General features: G+C 37.2%; 2 protein-coding genes across 3 annotated transcripts; one reads left to right on the top strand and one right to left on the bottom strand.

The window, feature by feature from the left end:
* Positions 1-926: 926 nt before the first annotated feature.
* Positions 927-6,765, bottom strand: LOC146317840 (transcription factor BTF3 homolog 4-like). 2 transcript variants are annotated; one of them, XM_084733021.1, is made up of 5 exons: positions 6,667-6,765; positions 6,116-6,175; positions 4,637-4,750; positions 3,369-3,570; positions 927-1,780 (listed from the first exon to the last, which is right to left on the bottom strand). In XM_084733021.1, the coding sequence occupies exons 2-5, from the start codon at positions 6,167-6,169 to the stop codon at positions 1,713-1,715; spliced, it is 438 nt and encodes a 145-aa protein (XP_084589147.1). In that variant the 5' UTR covers positions 6,170-6,175; positions 6,667-6,765; the 3' UTR covers positions 927-1,712. The 2 variants fall into 2 exon arrangements, with proteins under 2 accessions (XP_084589147.1, XP_084589148.1); XM_084733022.1 differs by having other exon boundaries at positions 6,565-6,692.
* A 418-nt stretch (positions 6,766-7,183) lies between these two features.
* txndc12 (thioredoxin domain containing 12 (endoplasmic reticulum)) lies at positions 7,184-13,394 on the top strand. Its single transcript, XM_084733023.1, has 7 exons — positions 7,184-7,381; positions 9,237-9,297; positions 9,557-9,609; positions 11,681-11,754; positions 11,941-12,010; positions 12,828-12,911; positions 13,086-13,394. The coding sequence occupies exons 1-7, from the start codon at positions 7,282-7,284 to the stop codon at positions 13,163-13,165; spliced, it is 522 nt and encodes a 173-aa protein (XP_084589149.1). The 5' UTR covers positions 7,184-7,281; the 3' UTR covers positions 13,166-13,394.
* The last annotated feature ends 381 nt before the right edge of the window (positions 13,395-13,775 follow it).

Below are 13,775 nucleotides of genomic sequence, written 5' to 3'. Positions count from 1 at the left end.
CTGCTGGTTACATCTGGCAGTGATAGCAGGAAGATAAAATAGACACAAGCACCTCAAAACTGTACTAAAAGAGAGTACTAGAATACATTTACTCAAGTAAGTGTACTTAGTTACTTTCCATCACTGCACAGTAAACATGCAGTGAAAGAAAATACTGCCGACTTCTTGTTTCCCCATTATCTGCAGGGTCCATACACCCTTTCTGAAGTCAAATTTAAGCACTTTTCCAGCATTTTCAAGGTTTTCCAGCACCTTACAGCTGTGGTAAAGGACACATTTGTACACATAACCAATTATTAATCAATAATTAAATTATCACCAACTATTCTGGCAGCTGCTTAGTTGGTGTGAGTAAGCTTTTAAGAGAAAAAAAAGTCCAAATTCTCTGATTTCAGCTTTGTAAATGTTAATAATTTTTGTTTTTTACTATTCTCTGACAGTAAATTCAATATCTTTGAGTTATGGACAAAATTAGACATTTGAGAACGTCATCTTGGGAAACACTGATAGACATTCTTCACCATTTACTGAAATTTTACAGACAAAAAAAATAATCGATTAATGGAGAAAATGATTGACAGATTAATCGATAAAGAAAAACAATCATTACAGGACAGTGAATCCTGTTGGAGCTCCACATGTTTGGACATATTTTTTCAAGTGACAAGATTGTGACAGGATCAGTTTTGAGCCATTTTTTTAAGAGAGCGATAAAAAGGAGTACAAATTCTCAGATTTCAGCTATTGTGAAAGCAATGTAATTACAATTTCAAGCAGTTTCATGCTCTTTATTCAAAGTCCAAGCACTTTTCAAACCTTGAAAACATTAAAATTCAAGCTTTCTTTTCTTTGTAACCGGCGCTGAGTTGACAAGTATTGTTCTAATTGCCAAAACGAATCTGACAAGTAATGAAGAGAAACATTAATAGCCCAAAAATGTTTTATTAAATTCATAAATCACCACTAGGACATAAAGTGAATTCTCCACTCACTTTAATATACAATCTCTTAAATACTAGCAATGTTTAACCATGTAGAAAGCTTATGTCTAAAGGAGTTTGAGTCCTCGTTTCTCAGTATGTCCACAGCCTACTGAAATCAAAACCTTCCGTATCTGCATGATGTTGTTGTTGTGTTGTCGTGGCAGGCTAAACCAAAGTGGTTCATGTCTCCAGAGATGATGCATTGCACCTTTAACAACCGTTTCCCCACAAGAGGAGATGCCCTTTGTGAGTCCGTAAGGAGGTAAAGAAAAAGATAATAAACGGCTGACAGAGGAAAAAAGGACTCATCAGTTTGCTTCATTCTTTGATGCTTCATCAAAGTTCTCGACAAGATCTGTAAGACAGAAAACAAGAGATTTTGTTCTGGGGGAAGACGCACAGTATTTGTTAAAAGTGACACTAACGATTTGTGAAAGGATTAGTGAGTGATTCATCCTTTGTTGTCAAAACATCTTTATTTCTAACATTCTGCAACTGAAGAGCTGATATAAACCATTTGAAACCAGGGACACAGACAAAATTATCTAAAGCCACAAACATCTCCAAAGTCCTTTTTGTCTTGATTGACAAAATAGACACTGCTTCAAACAGATGAAGTGAATCATTATGGAAACAAACCCTTTAAGAATTTACAAAGGTGATGTTTAAGATGCACTGTTTATAAGCCCTGAAAAGTATGATGACGAACACTTCAGATTAAAGCAGCAATTATCTACCTGGTACGTCGTCGTCTTCCTCCTCTGCAATTTCCTCTTTAACTGCTTTCATGTCCATTGCTGTAAAATATATAAAGAATAAAATCAGTGAATCAAACCTCGAACTTAAAATCAGCAAAAGTAAATTCTGTCATAATTACAGGTGATTATGTTAACAAAGGTCCAAGTTTTTATTCTTATTGTAAAATTCCATGAAATGTCTGTTTCTGTCCCGTTTATTAAAACCTCCTGAGGAAACCTGCCAACTGAAAAGGACACTGTTGCAAAAAATCATTTTAAAAAAAGGTGCTGCTAAACATGGATGTGAAATACTCAGTAAAATAAAAATGACAACATCAACAAAAGTTACTAAATGGTCTTCGTGATCAGACCGTTCCAGGTGCTGCTCTTGTTTTGAATGCTGCAGTGTGTGGAGATTGAAAGTGATGACATTTTTATTGATACCAACGTAATGGTACTGACTCTTCTTCAATTGCATTACTGATCACTGATCACTTTCAGTTGAGCAAGCTGTTGCAACAGTTTCTCATTATCTGAAATGGATGAAATGAGGAAAATATTAATATAGCTTTCAGTTTTTTCAGTTTCTCTAGTCAAAGAGAAAAATCTGCCTGCATTATCGTAACTTGGGTTATTTATCCGCAGTAACAGACTTTCTGCTTGATTGGGAAGCAGTGACACTTGGTCGTAGAGTGTCAAATACATGGCATTTCTGGAACTTAAGCCCATGTTGTGCAAAAAGACGTTTCATCATATTGCTGGTGTTTCCACCAGTATCTGAAATGATCATTTTACAGACATTACAACTGAAGCCACATGACTCATACCTGTCGGATGTTTCTAGCTGCATAGAAAATGAGACTGTTGGCCTTTTTTTTTTGTTGAATCTTTGACATTGAAAAAAGGAAATGATAAACTTAGAACCAGTTCCAAATTGTTGGCTCAATTGGAATCATATGCCTCTAAGTGGTTTCGGTTCTCGATTCCCATCCCCAGCAGTGTGAATAAGTTTATCTGCAGAACTGTTTGAATCCTTCGCTTATCAGTCTTCACTTTCTGAATGATTAGTTGTGGTACCACGTGGAAAAGCTGCTCCTATTTCCGGAGTCTGCTTCGGTGAGTTTATTTCCATCAACATGCAAACACTAAGGTCAGCTGCTTCAGACCCAGTCATCACCCATCATCACAGTGTGCTGGATATCCGAGCCCTTTATTAATATTTTCTTTGCGCTTTGCTCTTTCCTCACAGTCTTCATGCACTCTTCATAGCTGCTATAACCAGTTTCATATTTACACATTTAATCACCACTGATTCTCCAAGTGATTCTAAACAAACAAAACAGTGGTACACAAAGCTGTCACACAATCTGCTTAAGTACACTGATATGGTACAGGAAGCATATTCAACTGTCTTTCTGTTCTGGGCAGGTTCAATCATGATTGGCTGCTTTTAATGTCTGGGTCATTTAAATGTTAGCTAAGTATATTGTTTAAGAGAGTGGAGACCTGAACTCTGGTCCCTTGGTCTCTTTTCTCACTATACCAACCTTCTTTCTCATCTGAGTATTCATAAAGTGTGTGTGTGTGTGTGTGTGTGTGTGTGTGTGTGTGTGTGTGTGTGTGTGTGTGTGTGTGTGTGTGTACTCACATTGCCGTGGGAACTGCTCAGCCAGCTTGCGCAGGCTGCTGAGGCTGTCGGCTCCCAGCTGGCTCAGGATGCCTGGCAGCATCTCTGTCAGCTGTTTGGTCTCAGCATGGCCCGTGATGGCGAAGGTGTTGGCAGAGAGAGACGCCTGCACTTTGGGGTTGTTGAAGTGGATCACTGTCCCATCATCTTTGATCATATTCACCTGAGAAAAACAAAAGAAAAAATAGTTGGACGAGCCAATAAAACCTGATATGCAAGATTTTGCAAACCACACTTCAATACTTTTACAGTACTGACTGAACTGCTTTGTTTGTGGTGTTTTCCTGAGGAGTTTTGACAGCTATTTGTTTTTTATGTTTTTTTTTTTTTTTTTTGAGTATAGTCCAATACAGTACAGATGTTCCATCAATTTCCTCATTTCAGTCCTGTTATAAAGTTGAGTGAAGCTCAGAGTAAAAACATTTTCTTCAGCTGCTCCCAGGTCTTTGAACAGCTTCTTTGTTTAAAGTGGGTAATTGTAGCGTAATGGGATATAATGTTGTTTTCTGTTTGTTAAAATTGATTTTAAAAAATTGGCTATCAAAGTAAGTATTGTTCAGGTACTGGTATCGAAGATAAGGTATCTATATCACAAATTTCTGAATGATATCCACCCCTGGTCAAGACATTATGTCAGTAGTACTTTATGTTTTAACACCTAAATTACTTTTGATGTCTGTTTTAGACATAAAATGTGATGCACATGATGAGTACAACAGCAAAATCAACTCAAATTACAAATAATCAACTGAAAAATGATTACAATGACATGGAAAACACAGCTGTGCTTCAATTTTAACAGCCCAGACATCAACAACCTACTGACATTCAACATTTTTTACATCTTTTGAACCAAAAATTTGCCTTGAAAGGCTTTGCAGCACATGACGCCCTCCATCCTCAGACCGCTCCACTGTAAAATACTAAAGGTAAATTGAGCCACAACATGAATGACAGTGACAAAATTTATTTAGTGCATCAGGTTAGTGTCCTCTTATCCTGATGTTTTATTTTTTTTGTGTGTTGTAATTTATCTGAAACACTTTGTGGGAGCTTTGTTGGATAAAAACACAAAAATAAGCTTAGATGATATGATCGGAGAACACTTTTATTAGGCCCTTCCTTTCTTTTATCTTCCCATTTCAGGACTTTCAAGACAAAAGAAAAAATTGAAGAGTGCAGTTAGAGTACAACACTGATAGTAGATTGTCTTTGATATCTGAACTCACCTCTTCTATCCCTGCAATGTTGTTCACTGCCAGTTTCTTCAGTGAGCCCTGGAGTTTTTTGTCATCAGCTGTTGCCGTTTTGTGAACAACCTTTTTCTTCCTGCGGGCTGTTCCCTGAGGACAGAACAGGTGGAGATGTCAGAAAGCTGAATTAACGAAAATGTCAAACACAGTTTAATACCACTGGGTCACAGACTTTTTTTTAAGTACACACGACCATTTTTACATTCTATGTTGGACTGATTACTCATCTCTAGATAACAGCTGTGCTGAAGCCTTTTCAAACACAATACTAGAAACAGTTACAACAAATTACCCATTACTGCACTGAAAATGTTTTTGCATACTTATTAAGAGTATTTTAAGTCAGTAATTTCACTTTTACTAGCAGTGTACTCTACCAAAAGAGTGTTTATACTAAATATAATCAAAATATCATGACTTTAACTACTTTTTAATACTATCAATAAGTTGAAAGGACAAAATTTGGTCTGTCCTCCTTTGCTGAAATAAAAACATTAAATGATTTCAAAGTTTTCAATGCTAATGCAAAGCTGTCTCAAACAAAGGCAAATATGTGAACACATGGGTTTATACAGCATATATACATTTTTCCTTTTCTTGTTCTTAAACATTGACTTTGTCATTTTTAGTCATTTTTGTCTCATTTAACGTTTGTAGAGGTTGCCTGTCTATATATTTTCCGTATAAGAGTGTTGTATCGTGTTTTATTCCTTACGAGCCAAAACCTGGACAAGGACCAGAAATTTTAAATTAGACTTATGAAGTCCAATAAGTCCTATTTAAATAGTCTGTCAAATAAATAAATAGATGAATAAATAAAATGAAAAACAGTGAAGGAAGCTCTACATCAACAAGTAGGTGAGCCTGATGCACTTGTAAGATAAATACTTCAATCTAAAATAGCTTCTCATTAATTTTAATTCATATTTTGTTATTATGCAACTACAGACGTTACTACTCAATTACCAACTTCAACAAAAATCTTACACACTAGAAATTCTATTTGACAAATGTCCAAGATCAAAACCTTTCGTCTAAGAAGTAACTCTCTCTGTGAATACAAATGGCCGATAGCGCGTGGGATCTTCTTTTTATTTTAGGTAAAATGCAATACAAAGCCTGAAAAAGACGCAAAGGGCCTTTCAGAGCAAAAATAACAAATAACGCCACCTAGTGTGTGGCTCACGACCTCACAATGAAATGAACAAAGCCAGAGAGGCCACAGATGAAGGGGCCAGTTCTCTCCCCCCATAAAGGGAATGCTGAGGTCAGGAAGACAGACCTGGCAGATGCCGAATGCCATCACACTCCTTAAAATGAACAACAACTGAGCAAACGACGTGATAAAACTGAGAGCTCTGATTGAGATTGGGCATTTGGCATTTAGCAACACTACTGCACTAAAAAAAAACAAATTGAATAATATTTCCAAAAAAAAATAGTAACAGACTGTACCTTTCCACCTATCCGGACTTGCGCCTGAAGTTTGGCAAGCTTCTCTTGATTCATAGTGTTCTGTGTAAATAAAAAATGTTGTTAACACATCATAGGGAATGACAAGTAGAAACGAAAATCAGCGAATAGTTTAGTAGAGCGCATGTTATTACTTAGGGAAATGCAGTGGAGACAGCAGAAGTTCAGCGAGCCACATTAATCCTCATTTCTCATTTTCACACGTTAGCACTGAGCTAACCGACTGCTTGCAAATCAGCTGACAGTAACACTGAAGGCATCCTGACAACACTGACCAACATACATTTAACATATAATTAAAGAAAAGCGTGTTGAACCCAATATTAACATGACATGCATGTCTATTGCCAGTTAGTTAGGTAAGATTGCTAACCAGGCTAATTTAGCTCATATTAGCATAGTGGCTAAAGAAACAAGTTAAAACAACCTGCCTTTGAGTTCTTAGCGAAGCAAACAGCTGACGTCAACTTCAAATCAAACGATAAAACAAATCGTCTTAAATGTTAGCCACAAAATGAGATTATTTTCTTTACCTTTTAAAAGGAATTAGCTGACAGTCCGCTGAACTGTTCTTGCTACTAATGAGGCTGAAGCAATGCAGCTTAAACCCACGAGAAGCAGCATCAATACAATATTCTTCCTATTAAAATTTTCACAATAAAATCATCTTGCGTCTCACAACTGGTCTTTTTTACTTATACAAAGAATACATTAACGATAAAAGGTAATACATAAAGGTTTTAATATATTTAAGGATAATTTAATGCGTGAAATACCAATTTGTATTACACTTTTTTTTAATGTTGAGGCTTTTAAACTTTTCTTTCCTCTGTGATTTCCGGTCTTTCGCTGATATTTCCTTGTTTGACTTGACCATTTCAAGCCGCAGACAGGAGCACGCGGTTGTGTGGATGTGACGCCATGTGAACGTCCTCCCAAAATGGAAAATGAGTCACTGCTGGCCAATCAGGAAAAGGGGGGAGGACTCAACTGACATGCGTGCGCTTGCACGCCCACACACAACAAGTCTGTTGAACAGACTTTTATTGTGAAATGTACCGGTTGAACGTCCGGGTCTCTGGTTCACGATCAGTCACTGCCATTAGCTTCTGCTTCTTCTGTAATTGTGTGGAAAAAGGCCATTCAAAATGCAAACTTCTCTTGCGAGCATAGCTTTATTTTCATCCCTACATGTTTTGTTGTCCTTGACGTGTTTTCAGGAGGTTGTGGAAGCAGCCAGCGGGAGAGGTGAGTTTGTATTTTAAGTGAATATAAAAAATGAAGCTAGCATGAGAAGGATAGCTGTGTGTAGCCTGATAGTGTTACCACCGCTAGAGGAGAGCTAGCTCTCTTTGTATGAGCGTCCTGGATCACAAAGTCTGTGTCCTGGACAGGTAGTTTAATGAGGGTGACGAGGTGTGTTTTATCAGCCAGGGATGAATTATGCAATTCCTGGTTCTCAGGTTAACTGTCTTGTTTGACTACTAACAACACTACAGACATATTATTTTCTTTGAGTTAAATGCATTGCATTAATAAGAGACAAAATGTCATGAAAGCAAACAAAACATAAAAATCTCTATTTAAAGGCTGTATTTTCTCCAAACCTAAAGTAAATAAAAGGATTCCTTAAGACAAAATTCTCTCAAATTGAGGGTCCATAGTCTCATGTGCATCTATTGTGAGGGTCCTTGACATGAATAATTTTGGGAGCCACTGGTAAAAGCAGTCATTTACTGACAAGCTGAATGAGATCTGGGGAGGATAAAGTCTGAAAAGTTTGTGGGATTTTCCTTCAAAACACTGTAGTGACTAATGTAAAAATATTCCCTCTAAATCAACGACCCACTAGAAATGTGAAGTGGTGTAGAGATCTTGCCTGTATTTTCTTATTTTCTCATTATTTTTCAGTGTTTGGAAAGTTTCTTGGTATCAGTGATTCTGGATAAAGATGGTTGAATGTGGAGTCACCAAATACTGATTCTTTGGTTTGGTGCAACGTCTGTATTTGATGTCCTGGCAATGAGATTCAACAGTCAACTATCTTTCTGGTGTATTTACAAACAGCAACTAACAGATGCTGCATATTCTACTTCTAATCTTTTTTTTTCACTCACATTAGTCATTATGTGTTGTCTATAATAACAGCGAAGGGATCAGAAAAGACAATCTAATGCAATGCAATCAAATGCAAGATGATCTTTGATACACTGTGAAACCAGCAGAGATAAATAAACACTCAAAACGAAGATGAAGTTAAGAAAGAATCAGTCATACTTTCTGCTAAATTATCAACTGCTTTCAGTTTCACAGAATTCTTTAGATAACTGAGATGAACTGTAAGCAAGACAAACATATTAAAATGTCAAGATGACATTTACTTTCCCTTTACTTTTAGAAACAAGTCGCAAACATGGCCTTTCCTTCAGTGGCTGTCTTTCTCACTGCAATTACTTAAATTAATTATGTGTATTTCTTTGGTTTTATTGAAACCTACTTGCTAAAGTATGACTATACACTAAAGAACTACACAAAACTGGCATTCTTTACCCATATATTTCACATTTGAGTGAAGGAAAATTTAATTATTTCTAAAATAATTGCTTGCACACATGCCTCTCATGAGTATTTTTTAATTTATTTATTTATTTATTTATTTTTTTACAAACTTGGGTTTCATATACTGTAAATTGTACAGTAGTCATAACAGGAGATGTTACCCAAGATAAAACCCACATGGCATGCAGCAGCAAAGCAACAAACTATCAGAATGCATAAAAGGGCTGGAATAAATGTGGGCTATACCTTTGTCTCAGCATGTCAAGAGGACACTTCACCATATAGTCTATTGCTGTATTAGTTACTTTTCCCACCACCATCATGTAGAACTATAAGCTCCAGTTACCTTAAGTAGCTCCAGGTGGCAGAACAGAGTTATTTCCTTGCAGCTTCATATTAAATTACCACCATTCATGTGCATTTGCCAAAGTTTCCTCCAAGTTCTTTTGTATGAAAGTTGTATTTGGGGCAGCCCCACCCTGTTGTAGAAACGTAAGACCAGTTACACAATGTTGGTGTGCTCACTCATTCTTTCCCCTCACAGGATTTGGAGATAACATTCACTGGAGGACGCTGGACGATGGGAAGAAAGAAGCAGAGGCCAGGTGGGTTCACACTTCCTGTTACCTTTTGTACAACCTTTACCCCCGAGGCCTAAAAGCAATTTTGAAAGAAACCTACATTTCCTCTAATGACTGGAGGAGACAGACAGGTTGATACCAGCAGCCTTTACTTGATGTTGTTTCTGAGTGTAGATTAGTATTTACTACAGTTGCAAACCATGACAAACTGAAGTCAGAGTTACTAGATTTCAGTGTTCCATTTTGATCCTGACAGTTTTTTTTCATGTGCTTGCATCGACAGCGGGCTGCCAATCATGCTTATCATCCATAAGAGCTGGTGTGGAGCCTGCAAAGGTAAAACAATGTTTTCTCCCTTCCATTTTAAAAGCCTCAAATTAGGAACTGCCCTGCCATGTCAGAATAAATCAATGATATGCCCATTGTTTAAACGACCAAAAACATATATATTACTTTAACAAATAAATTTTCCCTGCAATATTATGTAACCCCTGTCTGACTAAAGTCATGTCAAATTTATTTCCAAAGCACTCAAAAACAAACCACATTGTACAGATCAGAGCAGGAAGATAAAGTCACACACAAATAAAAGGAACTGCTTGTCAATGCACATAGCTTATATGTGCATTGTGATAGTGATTTAAAGACAAATAATAGTCAATTACAAGGGCTTGAGTAGGTTCAGCTTGGTGAGTTTGCCGTCATGACTTTTATATAAAAGTGACTCAGGCTTTGCAGTGAACCAAATCATTCTCCCATTCAGAGGCAATAAAGTTGTTATTCAGAAATCATTTCCTTGCAGCAGTCATTTACACCCACACTTCATGACACCTTCAAACACTGAGCAGTCATGACCATTAGTCATTGTTCTCAGCATAAATTTTGATTTGTCATGGATGAGAGCAACCCATCCAGGTACTTTGCTCCTGTGTCAGGCATCCACCCCTTTTTAGGTGAAGACAGTCACTTTAATTTGACTGGTGCTGAATACAGATTCTGAGGTCTATGCCAGCTTAAACATAAAATAAGCAAACTGCATCACTGTTTAGCTATAAGGAGCACAAATCATAAGGACAGTCAGGTGAACAATTATAATATGTCTTTGCTGATCAATGATCGGTGTTGTTGCATAAAAAAAAACCCCAGTCCATTCAGTCTGCCTCCATCAACGTAGATGAACCTGACATATTCAACTACCTCACTGAAGCTTCAGGTCATGTATTTCAGACATTTGTCCCTTGTTTTTATTGTTAAGACACTTTATTTTGCTGTTTTGGTACTGTTGGTTACTGAACTGAAGGTTAAGGACTGTGACCAAACGGGGACAGTCTTGTAATGTTTTAGCTTGATATAAGCTATATTTTCTGATATTTGTCTCCTGTATGCCAGTCACATGACACCACGATGACTAATTCTGCCTTAAAGCAACTGGGAAGTAGGGGAATGTAGTTTTTGCATAAATCAGGTTCAGTTTTATAGGGTTGCATGAGATACTTATCCAGAAGTAGCAGGAATGCTGCTGTAGGAAGCTTACTGTAAGCTGTACTGCTGTGGACAGGGTCAGCAGCAAAATGTATTTTAGCCACCTAAAAATAGGTTCACCTAAAAAAAAAAAACAATATCAGTTTAAATGAGTGTTATATTTAGAATATTTTTTTTTACCACTTTGCCTTGCTGTCAGTCATTTTTCTCTGATGGGAAACTGCTGTTATCTAAGTCAAATATCACTCCAAACTCCACTGCAGTAAAATCAGTCAATTTACCTGATTTTGCTAAAGGAGTCTGGTGGCTTTGGAGAAAGTTATATTTGGCTTACCTCATTGCAGATTCCTGTCAGAAAACTGACAGGAAGGACAGGGGACTGTATGACAGCAAGGTAAAACAGTGAAAGGATTCTAAATTTTGCAAACACTTAAACTAATATTGTTGGGGATGGGGGGGGGGGGGTTTATGCTGACACTGGCAGTGTGCCAACCAAAATCTACTGTAGGTAATACGCTTAAGTACTTTGTACAACCCATTAAAAAAAATCCAAAATATCCCTTTGACATAACAATACTATTTGCCACTGAGAAGAAGAATTAGAATGAGCCATTCATCTGTCTCAAACCACATCATAAGCAGATGAATAAACATTCGCAAGTCTATCCTACACGCTGAGCCAAATCACCATCTGTGTGGTGTGGGCAAACACTTCAAACATGAAATTATAATTAAAGCTGGGTGGAGTAATGGCTTGGATCCTGGGTCTTGAGGGACTGCTGGGAAAGTGGACGAGCGCCTTTAGATGAATCATCTAATATCAAAGAAGCAGGGACACATAATATGAAATTAATCAATATGATTTGTCCCGGATTTGATGACAAGATAATGTTGTAATTTTTGTATTTTGGTGTTTTTACATCAGCGCTGAAGCCAAAGTTTGCTGTGTCGAAGGAAATCTCTGAACTTGCTCACAACTTTGTTATGATCAACCTGGAGGTAAGGACAAGTGAAATGGCATTTCCAAGCAAACTGTTCATTTCAGTTAATCAGGGTCATTATTTCAAATTGATTGTGATGCGATGATGATTCTGGTAGCAGCCAGTGTGAACAAACTGTATACTATGAAGTGGCTGAGGTTCGCTCCCAGGCTTGTAAAAGATAAGTTATCTCTTATTTGAACAGGATGAGGAGGAGCCAAAGGATGAAGCCTTCAGTCCCGACGGTGGATACATTCCTCGGATTCTTTTCCTTGGTAAGGAGGGGGTTGAGTCACCCTTCATGTAAACACACGTAGGACTCCTGGTTGCACAGTTACTCTTTCTAAATAACTGTTAAAGTCTCAGTAGGCAGGATTAACTGTAATGCATATTATATATAACACAAATAAAAATCATTCAACAGGTGCATCACAAATCTTTACAGGTGTTTAACAGAAGAATAAATAGCAGGTAGATCCAGTCAACCTTTGAATGGACTAATGAATGAATAACACCTGTATGTTGAGATAAATACAATAGTAAACAGTGTATAAAGAGGTTACAGGAACAAATCACAGGAATTTTACACCTCAACGTAGAACATTACTGTTAAAATTGCTCTAATACATTTTGAAACTTTTCTCTAACAATTCAAGCATAGCAAATATAGTTTCAAAGCTGAAATGATTACTGTAGTCAGTAAATCACTATATTATTTAAGAGACAGAAAATTAATTGGCAACAATTGTACAGTTAAGTAATTTTTAGTTAAAGTGCAAAATATACATGTTCCAGGTTCTCAAATGTTGATATTTGCTGGATTTCTTGGTCTTCTATAATAATAAATTAATTAAATTTTGGATTTTCGACTGTTGGTTCGGACAAAACAAGAATTTGAAGATGTTGAAACATTTTTCACTATTTTCTGACATTTTATCAACCAAAATAATCAATCAGTCCTGAAAATATTTGTCAGATTAATTCAGGGAAAATTGTCAGAAAATAACGGTGAGTTTCAGGCTTATATTGTTTGAATTTTAACTTTAATTTTAACTGACCTCACTAATCCTTTGATTTCTTACACCTTCACAGATCCCAGTGGCAAAGTCCATCCTGAAATCACTAACAAGAATGGAAATCCAAACTACAAGTACTTCTACAGCAGCGCAGAACAAGGTAACTTGATTGTCTCTGTTAGTAACTTGGGACATGGGAAAATAGCATCCAGGTTGGAAAATATTAAAGTTACCCGTTAAGAAAACAACCATTTGAGGTAACTGAATATGTACATTCTCTTAAAGTAGTTGATAATCATGTATTTTCTGTCTCGCTTCCATCCCTCCTCCTCAGTTGTGTCTGGTATGAAGGAGGCGCAGGAGAAGCTGACGGGCGACGCCTTCAAGCGCGGCCACACTGGAGATGAGCTGTGAGGAGGCAGAAACAGGCATCAGGCTGTAAGGGCTACTTCCTCCACCTGAGCCTATGCTGCAGAGCACCCTATAACATCCCCAACAAACAACCCCACTTCACTATTTATACTCACACTTGAGAGAGTGGGCTCCGCCTCACTGAGCAGACCAAGCCAACCATTAAAAGGGATAGTTCAGATTATTTGAAATGGGATTGTTTGAGGTACTTATCTATAGTTGGTGTATTATCTACAGTAGATGGTGGTCAGCCCACTTCCTGTTTGGGTCAGCATCCAAACGTATCTTAGCTACAAAAAAAACCCTAAAAAAATCAAGTATATGCTGTATTTAGAATATTTTCACGAGTTTACCTTGCTGTCAGACAGACTTTTGTGGCAAGAAACCATTGTTATATAAACCCAATATTGCACTCTCCAAACAAACCAAACCCATTGGTGAAATCAGTAATTTTACCTTGCAGAACACAGGAGTTGCTCATCTATTCCTGCCTTGGTCAATTAGTTTATCTGTGTTATTGTGTTTCTACAGTAAATCCAAACTAATGTTTTAAAACACCAAAGTCACACAGTAACAAAAACAAACAAACCGATTGAGGCAGTCCTAGACCAGC

This window comes from Lutjanus erythropterus, chromosome 12, assembly GCF_056507025.1.
Source record: "Lutjanus erythropterus isolate fLutEry1 chromosome 12, fLutEry1.hap2, whole genome shotgun sequence".
NCBI lineage: Eukaryota > Metazoa > Chordata > Actinopteri > Lutjaniformes > Lutjanidae > Lutjanus > Lutjanus erythropterus.
The sequence above is the reverse complement of the archived record's forward strand: the minus strand, read 5'-3'. Positions and strand labels throughout refer to the sequence as shown.

What these genes read in the sequence shown, in the direction of transcription:
- LOC146317840 (XM_084733021.1), bottom strand. Translation starts at nt 6,169, where the DNA reads ATGAATCAAGAGAAGCTTGCCAAACTTCAGGCGCAAGTCCGGATAGGT. An exon ending in ACATTGCAGGGATAGAAGAG is followed by an intron (nt 3,571 to 4,636) that starts GTGAGTTCAGAT and finishes TGTTTTTCTCAG; the next exon opens with GTGAATATGATCAAAGATGA. An exon ending in TGAGCAGTTCCCACGGCAAT is followed by an intron (nt 1,781 to 3,368) that starts GTGAGTACACAC and finishes TATATTTTACAG; the next exon opens with CAATGGACATGAAAGCAGTT.
- txndc12 (XM_084733023.1), top strand. Translation starts at nt 7,282, where the DNA reads ATGCAAACTTCTCTTGCGAGCATAGCTTTATTTTCATCCCTACATGTT. An exon ending in TTGTTATGATCAACCTGGAG is followed by an intron (nt 11,755 to 11,940) that starts GTAAGGACAAGT and finishes TTATTTGAACAG; the next exon opens with GATGAGGAGGAGCCAAAGGA. An exon ending in TCCTCGGATTCTTTTCCTTG is followed by an intron (nt 12,011 to 12,827) that starts GTAAGGAGGGGG and finishes ACACCTTCACAG; the next exon opens with ATCCCAGTGGCAAAGTCCAT.